The sequence below is a fragment of the Helobdella robusta genome (genome assembly GCF_000326865.2).
Source record: "Helobdella robusta unplaced genomic scaffold HELROscaffold_33, whole genome shotgun sequence".
Lineage (NCBI taxonomy): Eukaryota > Metazoa > Annelida > Clitellata > Rhynchobdellida > Glossiphoniidae > Helobdella > Helobdella robusta.
Genome location: NW_008704623.1, coordinates 315655 through 335791, shown reverse-complemented (window position 1 = coordinate 335791; position 20137 = coordinate 315655). Strand labels below are relative to the sequence as shown.

At 31.6% G+C, this 20137-nt stretch overlaps 3 protein-coding genes across 3 annotated transcripts; 1 reads left to right on the top strand and 2 right to left on the bottom strand.

Moving 5' to 3' along the window:
- Nucleotides 1-63: 63 nt before the first annotated feature.
- On the bottom strand, nucleotides 64-1208 carry HELRODRAFT_175257 (hypothetical protein; the record flags this gene model as incomplete). Its single annotated transcript, XM_009022701.1, has 3 exons — nucleotides 64-242; nucleotides 401-496; nucleotides 1178-1208. 3 exons carry the CDS (start codon nucleotides 1206-1208, stop codon nucleotides 64-66), a joined length of 306 nt encoding a protein of 101 aa, XP_009020949.1.
- Nucleotides 1209-4187: 2979 nt separating this feature from the next.
- HELRODRAFT_138328 (hypothetical protein) lies at nucleotides 4188-4349 on the bottom strand (the record flags this gene model as incomplete). The annotated part of the gene is made up of 1 exon (XM_009022700.1): nucleotides 4188-4349. A coding segment is annotated over one exon (162 nt), but the record flags the coding sequence as incomplete, so codon positions are not given.
- Nucleotides 4350-9889: 5540 nt separating this feature from the next.
- On the top strand, nucleotides 9890-10777 carry HELRODRAFT_82651 (hypothetical protein; the record flags this gene model as incomplete). Its single annotated transcript, XM_009022699.1, has 1 exon — nucleotides 9890-10777. One exon carries the CDS (start codon nucleotides 9890-9892, stop codon nucleotides 10775-10777), a length of 888 nt encoding a protein of 295 aa, XP_009020947.1.
- Between the last annotated feature and the right edge of the window lie 9360 nt (nucleotides 10778-20137).

Sequence of the window (20137 nt, the reverse complement as noted above, 5' to 3'; positions counted from 1 at the left end):
TGGAATAAAACGTCAACTTTTTCTGGCACTAAAAAAAATCCTTAAACGATTTTAGCATTACGATCAGTTGATCATATCAAATTCACAAAGCAGGCACTGAGCAGCCGAACACGGCACATTGTCCAGTCCGCGAAACTTCTTACGAGCGCTTAACTGTCCAAGCACACAAAAGTCCCTTTCGTCCACAGCAGACTTTCGTTCGCCAGGCACCCACGCGTTTGATTCCAAGGGTCTGAAAACCCCTGGCAGACAATTGTCGAAAATTATTTATTTAATTAAAAATTGTTTAAGTGATAAAATTTTTAAATGTGTCTTCTTTAATATACTAAATAAACAGTGTTAATTTTAACCATACAAATTAAAGAAGAATAGTTTTTTTTCTGAAAATTTAAATTCAAACCAGGGTAAGGTGACCAGTAGAAAATATCTCTTGATCCGTTGACGTAGGTTCGAATCCCACCTATGAAGTACGTGTATTGGTTGGGGTAGACTGATCCTGGACAATGATGATGACCTCGAGATTGCAAAATTAATTTTATTTATGTCTAATTATATTTAATTATCTGTTTATACATTATTATCATGTTATTATAATATATGTATATCTACATAATATTATCATATGGAATACAAAATTTTGCTTATGAATATCAAATTCCGGTATAAAGCGAAACATGAAGGCACACGCACATCCACTCACACAAACATTCACACACACTCACATATACACAAACACATACACGTATACACACATATATATACACACGTGCACACACATAAACAAAAAACCTTCTCGGTGTGCCGAACATATGCCACGGAAATGTTCAACTCGTCATCGTCATCGAAAGTTATAGGATGGGAAGATGATGGTGGTGATGATGATGAAGATGATGATGATGATGTGAGGTTGTTGCAAGCGGATCTCCCATTGTACCAGTCCAAATGTTGAAACTGCATTTTGTAACATCTGTGATTCTCTATCACGTAATCTAAAGTACTGGGGCAATCTACATTGGTTAGATATTCCGAATTTGTTGTTTTTTATTTCAATTTAAATAAATAATAAAAAAAACTATTTTTAATAACTTATTTTAATAACCAAAATTATTTGGAAGACTAATCTTTTAATTCTGTACATCTAATTCTTCAATTATACAAAGTAATACAACTGTTCAACGTGTTAGCTCAGTCTGTAGGAGCGCTGCCATGTCTCACATTGTTATTACGCGATGGCCTGGTTCGAATACTCTCTGTCCGAACCTCAAAAGATAAAATAGCTATGTGTGTATATGGCGCGAAATTTCAATTATTAGTAAAGTTTAACTATTAGTAAAGAATTAGAATGACATAAAAGCAAATCCAGATACGTGAGATTTGCACGGTAAAGAATAAAAAAATAATCTACCATGGCTAACGAAACCTCGGCAGTCACCATCACCAACTAGTTGTTGGAAATATTGTAGCGGATCTGGTTAATTTTTGGGATACATAAACAGGATCTACTGGATTTTATGTAGTTGATTCTGCGCAGGTTATTATCCGTCATTTCTTGTAAATCCATTTTTATTTATTAATCTTTATTTATTTATTTTAATTTATTTCCAATCTTTTTTACAGTGTATCTTTTCTTGATAGTATCGCCAACAAGCTCCCAGCCCATGTACAACACACTTTTGGGTCTCTTTCCACTCGAATACGGTCACTTCAACATGACAGCCAGGCACCTAAACCAAGGATGGGCAAACTAGGTCGTCGGTCAAGCAGACATTATAACCTGAAAAAGAAACTACAAATGTTAAAAAAATTCTCCCCCGGTCGAAAAAATTTCCATTTAAGTACATATTGCGGCCCTTTAAAAGTAAAATTGTTCTCAATGCGGCCCTCCCAAAATGTTTCAAATTTTCCTAAAATCTCCCAAAAAGTTTGCCCACCCGGACCTACCTAAACCATTACAAATCAAGCAGTACAATTACCAAGGCGGGAGGATAAATGTAAAATTAGTTTATAATTTCAATTTATTTTACCTTATAAAGATTTTAAGTAAATAAAATTTTTTAAAAATGTTGTGTAACAATGTACAATAATATAACTCGTCTTTTAATTTCGCAATCATTAACATTTTATTTCTTTTTCTTAATAATTAAATTTTTATTTCTTGTCAAATAATCAGTGAAAATAATTTACAAGACATTTGACGATGCACTCGTTTGAACTCCTGGCTGGTGTCTTTCTCGAAATGGACATTTCTTCACTGAAACAAACAGGCAGCTTTTGATTCTTCGGCTGTTTGCCAAAGTGAATTTGTGAACATTTATTTCTTCTCCTAAAGAAATGACGAAATAATAACTAATGAAATAACAGTAGCATGACGATTTTTTCAAACCAGACATCGCTGTGAAATAAGTTTGGTGTAATTTTAATTAAAAAACTTTGAATTCAAAGTTTTAAATAAATTCGGTATTTCAAAAAGTCAATTGGAAAATTGTAAAAAAAACTGTTAGTTTTTAAAACGATTTGAATGATTTGGTTGATATATAAGCAAGGGCGTTTACAGAAATGGGGTAAGTAAGAGGCATTTATATAGGAGTTATTTTCGTCAACAATATATGTACAAGTACACATGCGGTCCTTCAAAAGTAAAATAGTTCTTAATGCGGCCCTCACAGCAAAAGTTTGCCCGCCCCTGAATTAATCAGTTCGATTTATAAACCTTTTAAGATTGTAAACTATTTCTAAATAAGGTTCTCTTTTATTTCTTTTTATATGGAGTTAGATCGCACTAAGGCAAAAATATGAATGAATGAATGAATGAATGAATGAATGAATGAATGAATGAATGAATGAATGAATGAATGAATGAATGAATGAATGAATGAATGAATGAATGAATGAATGAATGAATGAATGAATGAATGAATGAATGAATGAATGAATGAATGAATGAATGAATGAATGAATGAATGAATGAATGAATGAATGAATGAATGAATGAATGAATGAATGAATGAATGAATGAATGAATGAATGAATGAATGAATGAATGAATATGCTATTGTTAAGAAATGAGTGAAATGAATAAGAACAACACAAACAACATTAACATATTAACAAAAAAAATGAAGAAAAGAAGAAAGAAAGCTTCGTTGAATCAGGAGACTGCTTAAATTAACCTTGAAGAGCAAATACTCTCATTGTCATTTTTATGCATCAACACAATAACTCATTGAGTCGGTGTGAATGAGTTGCAAATATTTAAATCGGCGTTGCAGGGTCTGATGTTTCTCGTTATTTTATTATTTCTTTCTCCAAGTTAATTTGCTATAATGAATATTTTTAAAAATTTGGCTCAGTTTTGTAGGCATTTGAAACGCATAATGAACCCGAATATTTTGTCCCAGATTATTGCACCAGGCAGAATGTTAATTAAATTTTCAATGATAGAATATAACTACATTTCATTTTTTTTATTAAGTTTATTAACGGGAAAAAGATTGTAAATAGCAAAAACTGACCTACAAACTGTTGCAGACTAACAAGTAGTAACATGGCAAAACATAACATAATGATAAGGTAAGTGAGCTTAGACCAAAGGTCATAGGTCATTATATCAAGCATCAACGAAATGTAAAATTTTCAAAATAAAGTAAATAGGTAAAGTAATAGAGAGTATTCATAATAACATAAATGGGATTTATACAGAATAAAATATACAAAGTGAATTATGCAAATTAAATTATACAAGGTGAATTATACAAAGTAATTTATACAAAGTAAAATAAACGTCACTCCATCAAATTATTTCAAGTAATTTCAAAATGAAATACATTCAAAATGAAGTAGCAAAATATAACACATCCAAAGTGAATAAATATAAGTTATCCTAAGTAAAATTAACACCACCCAATCAACAATCACATTCAGGTTAAATAACACATTCCTTAACTTTCGTAAAATTCATAAATCTTTTTTTGATAAATTTTGACCAGGTTGACAATTCAATTTCTCCTCTTCCTTTTCAAAATAAAGTAAATATGTATAGAGAGTATTCATATTAACATAAATGTGAATTATACCGATTAAATTATACAAAGTGAATTATACAATTTTAAGGATTGGTAAGGTTATTTTTTTTTCGCCCATTTTTTCCTCAAAATCTCCGTCAAATTCCTCGTATTTCTGTCCTTGTTCCTCCTGTTACTGAACCATTTTAAGACTTGATTGTGAGAGATCCCACACTGACTGGCCAGGAGTTCTCTCGTTTCTTGATCAGGATACGGAAATGTTAGATGGCTCTGGTAATAATCTTCTAGTATTTGCGTTTTTTCGTTGGGCAGAATGGTTTTCTTTTTAAAACAAGATTTTGGTTTTGGTGGGCTGGTGCTTCTAGATTTTTTATCAACAAAAGGCATCTGCACTGCTGGCAGAGTGGTAGAAGTTGATGAGGTAGTAGAAGTTGATGTGGTAGTAGAAGCTGATGTGGTAGTAGAAGCTGATGTGGTTGTAGAAACTGATGCAGTTGTAGAAGTTGATGCGGTTGTAGAAGTTGATGCGGTTGTAGAATTTGATGCGGTTGTAAAAGTTGATGCGGTTGTAGAAGTTGATGCGGTTGTAAAAGTTGATGTGGTAGTAGAAGTTGATGTGGCCGTTGATTGGATGGAAGCTGAAGCGAAAGCGTTCTGGTACGTTTGTTGACTTTGGTGGTTGCTACGTGAAACTTTTGGGTTGATCGATGTTTGGTATGCTTCGTCAGGTAGAGGCCGAGTATTATCTGCAGTGACTTTCTTTGACGTTTCAAAGCCATTTGAGGTTTTGCAATTTTTCGACATCGCATAATCGCTTTGAATGTTTTGATGGAAGAAGTTTGGTTGAATGACAGGTCTCCGAAAAATAGAATCCCGGTTAATATAATCTTGGTAGTTAAAATAACCGCGGTTAAACATTTGCCGGTAGAAATTTCCATGCATAGTGAACTCAAGATTCTTAAATTCATGATCCGTCAAACTCTTATAGAGATTTAATTTGGCTTCATGGACATATTGTTCCATCATGAGTATCCCGAGCGGATGTACAGGAAGAAAATTTGTGTCGAAATTGGAAAAGTTATGCTGCATGAATTTGCCCATTGGTCCATAAATAAGTCTGGCGTTTGTGTTGATGTCAGCTTTCTGGTTGGCAATGTTGTGAATGGGTTTTGAAGGTACTGCCAAAGAATGCATGCTGGTGTGGTTATCGTCGCCGTTAATGATCTCGTTATCGTTGCTGTCGCTGCTACAGTAGCTACTTTTTATGCCGCTATTGTCGCCACTACCTTTGCTTTTGCTAATTATTCGTTGCATGATTTTGAAAATTAAGATATGAAATATTTCAAGGACTAACAAATTGAAGGTAATGATGAAATTTTTCCAATTTAATGTTCAAAGGCAAGATTTTTGAAGATAAATGAGTGGAAGTTAACGTAAAAAATTTTCTGGCTTCATTTATATATACTGACACTCACTTAACCAGAAACTTTGCTAAATAATTTACTAACGATTTTATACAATAATTTTATTTTACGAAAGCCTACTACATAGTATAATTTCAGTCAACTTTAAATTGTCAAACCGTGTCAATATAGTTAAGTTAATTCAAGTCCACTACTTCATTCATACCTTCAATATATTCAATATAGTAGTAATATAAACGGCTATATAGCAAACGTCTTTGACGATTGCCATTTGTAAAGTCACTTTATAAAAATCTTTATCACGTTTCCTAAAGTTAATTGAAAATTAATTAAATATTTGATCGTAAAGTAGTATAATTAATATTAATTAAAATATAAATGAAGTTAAGGAATTGAATTATTGATAATTTAGGCTTCTATTGTCTGTCCGTATTAGTCCAAGCGCGGTTTAATTATTGAATTGATTGAATGTATAAATGAAGTTGTGGAATTAAATTAACACTGGCTTCTATTGTCTATCTGCGTTAGTGAAAGTTCAGCTTAATTATTGAATTTAACTCGACTTTATGATTTTTAATGGTGTTGAAACTTTTTATGACAATCTATAAAAATTTAAAAGATATTAATTAATATTTTTATTTAAATCGATTCTATACAAATATTGTTTTATGGTTGATAGTTACGATAAATAAAGTTTAGAAGAACGTGTGAATAGAGCTGGATTGATGGCAGGTAGCAGGGCAAGCCGCGGGTTCTTCACAAAAGGGGGCCTCTCCAAAAAGGAGAGTGCTACGTTTCAACTAGTTTTCCAGCCAGCGCGTAAAAAGTTGATTCTATAATGTGAATACACATTTTTTTTGTCTACCTTCAGTCTAAACGAGATCAGTTTTTATTTTCGAAATTATGGAAAGATGTTATTGAAAATTGCTGCTAGAAGATTCTTGCCTATGGAAAGTTCGATCACGCCATAACTTCGGCAGTTGAGTTTTAATAATTGAACAGAACAACAAGCATAGTAAAATTCGGGGTTTATATTTTAACAAGCTAACAAGACAATCTAAAATGAAGACTTAAACAGTGAACAATTAACCATGCCTACAAATATTTAATAATTTTTAAATTTTGATTATAAAATAATTAACACCATTCTTTTTGTCATTTTCAGTTTCATTCAAATTTCACCATTTTTCAATTTTTTCATTAATTTCCAAAATTTTATTTAATTTAACGAGATTATATTGCCATATCGAATTCGTAGAGAACGCACAGATGAGGAGTACATGGTTGGTGTTCAAAGTCAATGTATGCCAATAAACTGTAGAAAAGTCTGTACCATCATCCTCTGTGTCACCAATTTTTGGTGCAAACTTCTGGAAACTTCTGTTGATTTGAAGAAACAAAAATTTTCAGAAAAAATGTTTTACAGTTTTACTACTTGTTTTTTGACATGTCCCTTACATTTGCTTTTTCTGGCCCTTTTCTCTGGAACTTTCTTTCTTCTTCTTTGACTACTTCTCCATCACTTACGAAGTTCAGAGCGGATCTCAAGACCCATCTGTTTGCCAAATTCATTGGGGAACGCTATTGAACATCGCGAAAATAGCGCTTTATAAACTAATTGATTGATTGATAGACACTGTGAAAAAATTTCTACAATGATGATTGAAAGAGAGGATGAGATGCTGTTACATGCAGATTTTCCATCGTAGCAATTCAAAATTTCATACTGCATTTTGTAACATTTATGGTTCTCTCCCGAATTCCCATCCCGAAAATTTCTATTCCCTATTATTTTAAATTCATTCACGCGATTTCGCTGCCATTCTTTCAAGATTCCCATTGAGTTATATATAGTTATATAAAGTTTTATAGAGTTATATAGGGTTATATAGGGTTCTCCATGGGACTCTCGCGATTCTCGTTCCCAAGCTCACCTCTAAATAATAAAATAAATTAATTTCACGCGTATATTAAAATAAAACATTCAATAAGTGAAAAAAGTTTAAATTGAATTATTAACAGAGATTACAGTATGCGATTTATATTATTTACATGTAATTGCATTTAAACCAACAAAAAAACTTTTCACAATTTACATTATATTATAAACAAGAATTGTGTAATTAAGAAATAAATGAATAAGCCAAATGGAAAAAAATAACAACGTAACCTGCTATCAATATTTAAAAATTTACAAAATAAAAAATGATCGTGAAGAAATTATAATCTCAATTACATACTTGATTAATCTTCCAAAAAAGCGAAACACACTAGCTCCAACGCCGGTTTTAATCTTTTAAGATCTAAATAATTTGCTGATAAAACAACCATGGTGACATTTATGACTGAAAAAAAATCAAACAACCAATTTTAAATACAGTCAATTTCATTGTTCAAAAGACGCGAAATGTTGCATATTTTAAACCTAGAAACGAATTTTTATTTACTGTTATAACCGATATTTCATCCAGGAAATGGCTACGGTAGGTTTTAAACAGAAAATCATATAAAAAACTTTGTTTGTGATTTTATTGTCAGTTCTTTTGAAAAAGAAAGATATTTTGCTTTGTGATATTAAAAATAAGAGTTAAGTGTGTCAAGTTTCAGAAAATAAAAATGAAAAATTAGATGGGACATGATCTGTCGGAGTTTGTGAGGTTTTCACTAAAATTGAGCTATACTATTCAAACACGCTACAAAGTGGTTTAACTGTTGTGAGTTTATTAATGGAAATAGATTTCTTGTGAAACAAGGACAAAAATACGCGGACATTAACAGAAATTGTCGTTGCAAGGAAAAGAAAGTGTATCTCATTCCTGTAATCTCTGTTAATTTAGTATTATGAATAAAATAAAATAATTATAATCGTCTTATTAATTAATTGATGATAAGATGAAAGTGATCCAAAGTGATCTAACTAGTTTCTATATGATAGTAATTAGTGTGTGTTTTATTTCAATTTTTGAAAACAAAAAAATGCTTCGGATATTGCAACTAAAAAACGATATCATCTTTCACGCTCGTAACACAGAACTAATTTTAAAAATACCAGAACTAACAATAAAAATTGCGTAACCCGTCAAAATCTTGCCACAAAATGTCACAAATTTTCTGACCGAGACCGTTGGTGACAGATGTTATTGACAGTCAACTGACAACCTGAAACTATCAATTTTTCGATCCGTCTATAACACTCAATTTTCATTTTCCTATTGAGTGTTTGTTTATCTTTGAAAACAATTAAACATTTCTAAAAATTCATCAATTGTTATTTGTTGAGCAGTCTTGTTAATTGTTGGTTGTTGTGTTCTTCCATGTTCACCAAGAAAAATATTGTAACACTGTTTGCAACGGACAAATTTGAGTCCACGTCCCGACTAAGTGAATAAACTTCACCGTGCAAATATTAAGTGAATCGAGAGAAAGATTTAGCTGATGATCAGATGAAAGTGAATCTCTTTGATGATTAGTTGTAAAATGATTTTATTGCTTCAATATTCCTTTTACAACTTTCATGAAGTTTTATGATTTTTAACGCAAAGAATAAATTTGGTTTTATGAATGAAATGAAATAAGTATAATCGCCTTATTAATTAATTGATAGTTAAATGAAAGTTATCCAAAGTGATCTAATCAGTTTCTATGTCATAGTAATTAGATTGATCATTGAAAGTTATAATTAAAGTTATTGTTAGTTATAATTGAAGTTATAATTAAAGTTATTGTTAGTTATAATTAAAGTTTAGTTGATTGTTAATAATAAAAATATTATCGGTTGGTTATTGAGAGGTGACACGTTCGAGAAAAGTTTATTCATTTTACAACTTTGACACTTAAGCTAAGTTTTCCTTTGTTGTTGGGTCTCTGTTTACAATTCTCTGTTGACCAATAAAAATATTGGTCTATGGTTGGCTACTATAAATAACCGAAGATATTCAGTAAAACATCATTCTGCGTTGAACAACTTATCAGTAAGGTGCCCTACGCGTACAAGTCTAAATCACGATAGAGAACGAGTTTAGTGTCGACATGGCTGAACAAATTAAGAACAATGCATGTGGAAGTTGGAAACATGATAAAAATTACGACATCAATAAAGAGGATGAGTCTCTTTACGGTGAAGAAATAGTTAAAACAAATGAAGAATTGATTAGAGATATCTTCGGTGAAGAGATATCCTCTGATGAAGACGACGAGCCGCAAGTTAAAAGTGCTGACTCCGTTCACAATAGAAAAGAAGAAAAACCAGATGACTTGATTAAAGATATCTTCGGTTCATCTGACAAAGAAGAAACACACGAAGCTGAGGATGTGGTAACAAAGAGACGGAGAAGAGTTAAGAGGAACAAAAATCGTCCAATAATGGATGAACCGTCATCATCTCCACCATCAAACATAGCTGCTCCCGATAATGAGCCTACTGTTTATGATTTTGATCTGATGATGGCGAAGAAGAAGGAAGAAAGGAGGAGGAAAAGAAAAATAGATGACGTTGACCTCATTAATCACAACGACGATGCCATCGCAGAAATGATAAAGGTGATGAATACAGCTGCCGAGCAAGATAGGCAATTGAATAGCCAAAACAAACCGGCCATTCAAGTTATGCGACAACTACCATACGTCAAGGCGAAACTCGGTAAACTGGAAATCTTAGAATCGCTATCAGATTCCGGAATTCTAAGTTCTGTAGCAATCTGGCTGGCACCTTTGCCCAATCTTTGCTTGCCTCATCTGGAAATTAGGGAGGCACTCCTGAAACAGCTACTTGAATATCCGCCAATAAGTAGCGAGGCATTGAAGGCAAGTGGTCTCGGAAAAGCAGTGGCCTATCTTTCCAAACACCCAAAGGAAACCGCCATTAACAAAGGTAGATGTCAGCAATTGATAATAAGGTGGGCCAAACGATTATTTTGTCAAGATGCTTCTTTCAAAGATTTCACAAGAGAAGAGCGACAGCAGAGAGATTTAGAACGCTGTCCTAAAAAACGAAAACTCACCTCAAAAACTGACGAGCAGGAAGAAAAAAATTCCTCCGGTGAACTCGTCGGATTTACCGGAGCCTTAACCGTGAAGAAGAAAGACGAACAACGTTTATTGCGGGAAGATATGAATCCGGCTGATAGAGCTAGAGTACCGGAACCATCCCTCACGGAATATATCATTCGACCAAAATGGAAGATTGAAGGTGGGCCAGCGGATGGTGGGTCAAGAAAAAGAAAACTAACCAGGCTGGATGAACTGAATAGAAAAGTAAAAGCGATGAAAAGAGCCAGCATTTCAAAGCCAGGGGTTTCCGTCAGCCTCCAGGGAAACAACATGAACCTATAAAAGGGCTGTCACTTTTATAAATATTCACTTTTGTAATTATGTATATACTTGTAAATATACTTGTATATATGTAATTATGTATATACTTATATTTTACACTTTGAACCTTATTTTTATGAGAGCAAGCAGACTTCGTCTAAATCAGACAGCTTTCTTTATCAATATTTATTGCATGTATGCGATTATTTACATATGATTGCATTTTAAACCATCAAAAAAACTTTTCACAATTTACATTATATTATAAACAAGAATTGTGTAATTAAGAAATAAATGAATAAGCCAAATGGAAAAAAATAACAACGTAACCTGCTATCAATATTTAAAAATTTACAAAATAAAAAATGATCGTGAAGAAATTATAATCTCAATTACATACTTGATTAATCTTCCAAAAAAGCGAAACACACTAGCTCCAACGCCGGTTTTAATCTTTTAAGATATAAATAATTTGCTGATAAAACAACCATGGTGACATTTATGACTGAAAAAAAATCAAACAACCAATTTTAAATACAGTCAATTTCATTGTTCAAAAGACGCGAAATGTTGCATATTTTAAACCTAGAAACGAATTTTTATTTACTGTTATAACCGATATTTCATCCAGGAAATGGCTACGGTAGGTTTTAAACAGAAAATCATATAAAAAACTTTGTTTGTGATTTTATTGTCAGTTCTTTTGAAAAAGAAAGATATTTTGCTTTGTGATATTAAAAATAAGAGTTAAGTGTGTCAAGTTTCAGAAAATAAAAATGAAAAATTAGATGGGACATGATCTGTCGGAGTTTGTGAGGTTTTCACTAAAATTGAGCTATATTATTCAAACACGCTACAAAGTGGTTTAACTGTTGTGAGTTTATTAATGGAAATAGATTTCTTGTGGAACAAGGACAAAAATACGCGGACATTAACAGAAATTGTCGTTGCAAGGAAAAGAAAGTGTATCTCATTCCTGTAATCTCTGTTAATTTAGTATTATGAATAAAATAAAATAATTATAATCGTCTTGCTTGTTGTCTTACATTATATTATAAACAAGAATTGTGTAATTAAGAAATAAATGAATAAGCCAAATGGAAAAAAATAATAACGTAACCTGCTATCAATATTTAAAAATTGACAAAATAAAAAATATATAGTTATAATACATTTATAATGTAGTATTTACACATTCAAATTGTACAATTGTGTTATGGTGTAGTCTTAAATTAATTTTAATTCTCTTAGAAAATTTTAAACGTTTTACTACACTATATATACTAGTTATTTTTATCAACAATTTAAAAATTTTATCAATAATTAAAAAAAATTTCAAATTGATTTCATTGCGATATCGATAATGATTTTTGTTACCTGATTGATTAAAAAGCATCAAAGAAAATTAAAATAGGATGAAGAATTTGTTATATTGGGATATTCGTTTAAAAAGCGAGCAAAATTTTAATATAAAAGCGCTTATAAATTTATGCATATTGGCTCAGCTTGGCTTGGCTCGGCTTGGAATCGGTGTTAAGCAAGGTGTGGTCTTAAACTATTTTGAATTCTCCCCGAAAAATTTGAAAGTTCAAATGATTACTGTTGTTTTTATAATGAATTTATAAAATATATAAATATAACGAACAAAAATTTAACATAAAAGCGCTCTATTTTGAATTCTCTCCGAAAAATTTGTACTGCGTGCGTACATATATAGTAATGGCTACTGTTGTTTTTTATAATGAATTTATAAAATATATAAATATAGCAAGCAAAATATTAACATAAAAGCGCTTTTAAATCTATGCATATTGGCTCAGCTTGGCTTGGCTCGGCTTGGAATCGGATGTTAAGCAAGGTGTGGTCTCAAACAATTTTGAATTTGAACTGCGTGCTTACATATATAGCACTGATTACTGTTGCTTTTATAATGAATTTTTATTATATATATATAAAGTGACTGGAATCCATGTATACAAATAATTAAATTATATTATATTAGATTATATGTTTATATGAAAAGCAATATAGCAGATTCAACCAGCCAACCAGAAAGTTTCGAAGGCGTTCGTTCGATGACTTCAATTTAGTACGGTTAGTATTGTAGTTAAGACTGTATAATAGTGCAATATATACATTAAACAAGTTTCTTACTGATGCGAATGATTGAAATGATGAGAATGTATGGTTGAAACGAGTATAAATAGAGGAGCTGAGACAACATGAAAATCAGATCAGCATTCTGCCTCGCTTGAAGCAGTCTGTCTGATCTCGTTTATTTTATTTTTAAATTTTTTTATTTATTTTATTATATAGAGTTATATAGAGTTATATAGAGTTATATAGAGTTTGCATGTTTGTAGGTGGTCTGAATGTTAGTAGGTGGTATTTTTTTAATTTTAGGTGGGTTCTTTAACGGTTGCTCATACATGCATACATACATCATGTTTGTTTGTGTGGTAGTATTTTATGTTCTGTTTTACTCCTTTTTCTCTTTCATCATGAGTCTTGAGTTAAGTTAATGAAGCATAGGTAGGTGAGGTAAAAATTAATTTATTATATAGGTAGGCTAGGGCATAAGGTAATTTAGTTACATAGGTAGGTTATGGACTCCTATTCTTTTACTCTACTTGGTGGTGTGATTTTTGTTTTGTGTTTTTTTTTTGTTTTGTTTCACATCATACATTCAGCAGTTACGCGGTGGTTCCTGGTTTTAGTGGGATTTTCATTGATTAAATGTGGTGGTATGCATGGTTATATAGAGTTATATAGAGTTATATAGAGTTATATAGAGTTATATAGAGTTATATAGAGTTATATAGAGTTATATAGAGTTATATAGAGTTATATAGAGTTATATAGAGTTATATAGAGTTATATAGAGTTATATAGAGTTATATAGAGTTATATAGAGTTATATAGAGTTATATAGAGTTATATAGAGTTATATAGAGTTATATAGAGTTATATAGAGTTATATAGAGTTATATAGAGTTATATAGAGTTATATAGAGTTATATAGAGTTATATAGAGTTATATAGAGTTATATAGAGTTATATAGAGTTATATAGAGTTATATAGAGTTATATAGAGTTATATAGAGTTATATAGAGTTATATAGAGTTATATAGAGTTATATAGAGTTATATAGAGTTATATAGAGTTATATAGAGTTATATAGAGTTATATAGAGTTATATAGAGTTATATAGAGTTATATAGAGTTATATATAGATACCTTTCTTTGCTCTTCTTTTCTCTTTTCTTTGCCGACCGGTCAGTTTCTTTGCGGTTATTTTCATTTAAATTGAATAAATAAGATTTTTCCATTCATTAAGGTTTTTCAGGTTCATTTATCCAGGTTGAAGCTTCCAGAGGAGTTCATCGTGGACAATCAGAATGGTTGTGATGTCACGCTACGTTCGTTCATTCGGCGGCAATGAATGCACGCCCTGCTGGGGTACGTTTTACGGTTTCTTTGCGTTTCTTATTTTTGCCAGTTGGCTGGCTTTTCCGGCGAGTTTCACCACGGCTCGTTTTTTTATTTTCATTTAAATTAGTCAAATAAATAAGATTTTTCCATTTCATTCATTTTATTCAGGTTGAAGCTTCCAAAGGAATTCATCGTGGAAGATGTCAGGCTACGTTCGTTCATTCAGTGGCAAAGAAGATACGCCTGGCTGGGATATGTTTTATTCTTTTTTCTCTGTTTTTCTCTGTAATTTAACATTAAGTAAGAATGCTCACACACACACGCACATACACACAATTACATTAAGTAGCTATATAGGTAGGTTAGATAGGCATAATTTTAATTGTAGGTAGGATAGATAGGAAGCATCCAATACTAATGTAGTTGAATAGGTAGGCAGCGTAAGTTTATCTCTTCTATTTTTTTTCGCACCTACATTACACGCATCAGCGTATTACACACACACAAATACATACATAAACACATATTAGTATTTGAGCGTTATTTTATTTTCATTACAAATTCTAATTTATTATTACTAAGGTTGAGAGTAATTTAATTTCATAGGTAGTTAAAAGCAATAATTTAATTCTTGGAACAATTTTGTAATTTAAATTAAATAAACGCTGTAAGTGTATCGAGAGGTAAGTTAGTTATTAAGTTTTACATTATTATTATTAGGTAGGAGCCCAAGGCATTACGTAGGTGGTGGGGTGGGTGCCGAAAGGCCAATGAATTGGGCTCTTGAGTTTTGTAATTTTAGGTAAGCTAGGGCCATAATGTAATGAATAGGTAAGTTAAGGCTACGTTGTAACACACACTCATTATTAAATTTAGGGTTTAAGTTTTATATTATTACTAAGTTGGAGCCCAAGGCATTACGTAGGTGGTGGGGTGGGTGCCGATTGGCAAATGAATTGGGCTCTTGAGTTTTTTTTGTAATTTTAGGTAAGCTAGGGCTTAATTGTAATTAATAGGTAAGTTGAGGGTACGATAGCCGATAGACTCTGAATTTCAAAGTCTGTTGTCAGAGGTAAGCCTTGGTGGCCAGTGGTGTACCGGCAATGGTTTACTATCCGAACGGCAATGGTTTACTATCTGCACGGTAATGATTTACCATGCGGCACGGCCATAGTCTACTACCCGCACGGCTTCCGGACGGCAAATGGTTTACTATCCGCACGGCAATAGTCTACTATCCGCATGGCAATGGTTTTCTATCCGGTGCCCTGGCTGTCGGTGAACCTCTGTGCAAGGAGGAAGAATGAAGGGGGACTTTCGACTATCGTACCATTAACAATTTAATATAGATTAGTTAAGGTAATTGAATAGGTAGATAGGATTATTTTTATTAAGCAATTTGAGATGCAGGCACCGCTAAGCTTTCTGATGAGAATCTACTCTTTCTCTATCTTTTTCCATCAACACGGGCTTTGTTTCAACAACAATCTCGAGGAGGACTGGCACCAGTTTTGGAGGACAACGTAGGAACCGGACCGCATTCAACATTCTGCCTTTGTCGAATGGACGACGGTAAGTTTTTTTTACATTTTACTTACTTTATTATTTTAAAATTTTATTTATTTGACATTATTTTCATTTTATAATTTAATTTTTTTGCTTCTAAGATTTTAACATTCATTTACTACTACGCAAATAAAAAAATTTTGTTTACAGAATGATGAGAGGTGGGTAGTGGTGGGAGTCAGCACGTTTTAGATGGTGGTCTCATGATGATTTACATATTATGATGGTGGTGTAGGAAGAATCAGCTCGTTGGCTGTTCGATTGACACTCTGAAGTTCGGATGGTATTTTGTGTGCTGACCAGATGGTGGTGGTCGGTGCAATGGAAAGTACAGTAACGACGATTTTTGAAGTAAGGTTTAGTTTCGTTTTTTATTTTATCATTCGTTCATTTTATCACTCAACCTTTTAAATTATTCTTCTATTAATTGATTCGGTTATTCATTCTATTCATTAATTGAATCATTGATTTATAATTCATTCATTCACTCATTCATTCAACCAATTATTCAATCATTCAGTTAATCATTTATTCGATCGTTCCTTTGTTCCTTGATTTACTAATACGCTATTAAAAAATGACTACAGAATGATGAGAGGTGGGCTGTGGTGGGCATCAGCACGTTTCAGATGGAGGTCTCATGATGATCGTTCCGATGACAATTCGAAGATAACAACAACGACGGTTTTTGAAGTATGATTTAGTTTCTTTTTTTTATTTTTCTCATTCATTCATAAAATTCATTTTATCACTATCTTTCAAATTATTCCTCAGTTACTGTATTCATTGATTAATTCTATTCATTCATTAAATCATTGGTTGATTAATTAATTAGTTAATTTATTCATTCAACCAATCGTTCAATCATTCAGTTAATCATTTATTCGTTCGTTCCTTTGTTTCTTGATTTACTACTTCGCTAATTAATAAAAACTTGTCTACAGAATTATGAGAGGTGGGCTGTGGTGGGCGTCAGCACGTTTCAGATGGTGGTCTCATGATCGTTCCGATGACAAATCGAAGATAATGTTAAAGGTAAATTTGTTTTTGTCTCATTGTACCTTTGAAAGTACTCGAATTTGAACAAAGATTGAGTGTTATCACAAAAAGATAAGTTACCTATTTTTTCCAATTGCTTGTTTTTTATTTTAGTGAATTAATTTTTTTTCAATTTATTTTTCAGTATCCGGTCAAATTCATTCCATCGATGCGTGTCAGATGATGGTCAGTGCAATGGAGGTTCGTCGGTAGTGAGTGAAGTTTCTGGAGAGTGCGCGCCCGCACATTTACATACACACACATCAATACAACACATACATACACAACATCCATTCATTCGGTGTCGTTGTTATGTTTCTCTTCAACTTTCTATTTTCTTTACCGGACTTAATTTAATTCATAGGTAAGTTAGGGACTAAGATGAGTTAAACAATTGTAGGTAGGCTAGGGCTTAACATTAGTTAAAAGGCTTCAAGTAAAATAAAAACGCTAAAATATGTTAAATAAAATACTTGAAACATCTAAAACGAGAAATACAAATTTGTAGGTAAGTGAGTTGAGTCAATGTTTATAAGTAAGCTAGGGCCCTGAGAGTAATTTTATTATAGGTAGGTGACTGACTATTATTCTTCCGACTTCTTACTAGTTTTGTGTGATGTGTTTGTTTTCGCTTCACAACACCACACCAACAAAACAAACTACATTTCATTCTCGTCGTCGCCTTTAATTGTACCTTTTTGAACAATCTTTTTAATAATGTCTATTTCTTTATTCATTAAATGTTGACTGGTTTCTAGTTTTTTTTAAATTGGTTATATAATTTTTGGATATTTCTTGATTTACTTTGTATATATGCATGTATACATTATTTCTGTTTAGTATTTTGATTTAGTCATTATGATATGTTGTGAACTGTTCTTACTAAATGTTCATGTTGCGTGGTTTATTATCCTTCGAGAACTTCTAAGGAGTGTGTATGATAATAATAATAATAATAATGGATAATAATTATTTTTATCGGTCGATATTTTGTTATATTTGTTTATTTAAAATACGAATTTTTAAAAAAAATTGACATTTTAAAATTTTAATTAACCGTCACTTTTCATTCTTGAATGAATTCAAATAAAAGCAACTACTGTGTTTTTCTTTCTTTACTAAAATCTCGAAATTGTTTGTAGATCTGTACGGTTAACTGTTTGTTCGAGTTTGAACAGGCCTTGCAAATTTTTTTTATTTATTTTTGTTTTTATTTTTGTTTATTTGGTTCATTCAATTTAGTTGATTGATTGATCGGTTGATTGATCGGTTGGTTAATTGATTGACTGACAGACTGGCTGGCTGGCTGACTGACCGACCGACCGACTGATTGTTTGATTGATTTATCTCATAGTATTGTATACATGAGAAAAAATCCGATTAAGCCAACCACAGCTTCAGTAAGCCACTGTTTTTCACCTGACAAAAGCAATTTCTATATTTATGCTGACAAAAATAATTGTGATATGAATATATTGATTTATTTAAAGCATTATATGTACAAAAATGTGCTATCGTAAGAGTTCTATGAAACCCTGTAAGCCACTGCTGTAAGCCAACGTATGATTTCAGCAGCCAGTTTCTTATGAGCACCAGCAGAATGTAAAATATTCATTGAATATAATGAAGATAGTTGTTCAAATAACAATTTTGATTTATTTAGGCCGTTTATTTGATAAGCAAACCAATTTTTAACATGATCGAATAGTGTAAAATAAAGGGTGACTATAGTTCAATCCTACTAAGCCAACCTTCGGCTACAGTAAGCCACCGGATTTTACCGGACCGAAAGCAATTTTTATATTCAAATTAACAAAAATAATTTAATAATACATAATTCTATTAATCATTATTAAAATTAAATAGATTTACTACAATGTTTTAAGCATATTAAATCAAGTAAATATTTCATTTAGCTTGCTCGTTAAAATCCATGCAATTTCGTAAGCCAACAATCCAAGCACGACAAATAGCCCGACCGATAGATCGAATAGTCCTATTATTCTAGTTATGTGGTTTGGAGCAAGGGGAAACATTACTGAAAATAATTAAAAGTTGAAAAAATTGAGGTTCTTTGCATATCCCCGCTTCAACCCATAAGAAGGTGTTGTGTGTTGGTAAATAGGCCTCCCCTTGGTTTTAACTAAAATTTAATCGCAGAAATGCATGATTTATTATCATAAATAACATCGGCTCGTTCTCTTTTATTTCAGTTTCGTGAATTTCCATCTGAATAAAATATAATGAAACTTAATGAAAATTTGTGCATTTAATAAATGTAATAATAGTCAATACCAGTATTTTTTTATTGTTTGATCCTATTGCAATTGTTTCGCTCAGCATGTCACCATGTCATCATTGTTCGTATGTAGACAGTATTTACTTCTCAATAATACATTTTTTCTTCTTTTATATTCTTCTCATTATTTTTTGTGTATTAAGATTGTTGGCAGCATATTTCATCAAAGTGTTATATATAAAATAAAAATTCTAGTAAAGTTAAACAGCAGCGATAACGAAACATTTGATCATCTCGTTTTAAGGTGATCCGTGTGTATTATTTTAAGAGAGATTAATTTTTAACCTTTACAACTACTACTACTACAACAGCTGCTACGTATCGTAACACTATCGTTGGGTGAAAATGTAGGAATGGATAGCACGTAAAAGTCTTTCAGTGCGTTAACTTTGAATCAAAATGAAAAGAATTTTTTTCAATGTTGTATTTGCTATATTTCTATCTCGTAATAGTATTCGAGGGCAGCGGTTTTAAAATAGCGAGTCATAAAAAGTGTATAATAATTTCATTGGTCATCTGATAAACTTCGATATTTTACAGATGGAAACCTCGAAAATGAACGAATTAAGCGGAACGAAAATGCTCTAATCATCTTCAAATTTATTGTGTCACATAGTTTATTAATAAAATTAGTCAATTAAAATTTAAAAAATTAAATTAAAAAAATCAAAATAAAAGATTAATCTATAAACCGTAAAAAAGTTATCAAGTAGTATAATGTAAAATGTAAATGGAATATAATGAAACAGAATATAATGGAATGTAAGAATGACTTGGAAAAAATTGATATCACAAAATGTAAAGGTATGCTAATTTATATACATTAAAAACTGTAGATGTATCACATAAAAATAAATGATGAAAAATAATAAAATAAATTAATTTCACGCATAGGTATATAAAAATAAAATTCTCAATAAGTGAAAAAATTTAAATTGAATTATTAACAGAGATTACAGGATTGAGATTCACTTTCTTTTCCTTCCAACGACAATTTCTGTAAACGTCCGTGTATTTTTGTCTTTGTTCCTCCTGTTAGAAAACC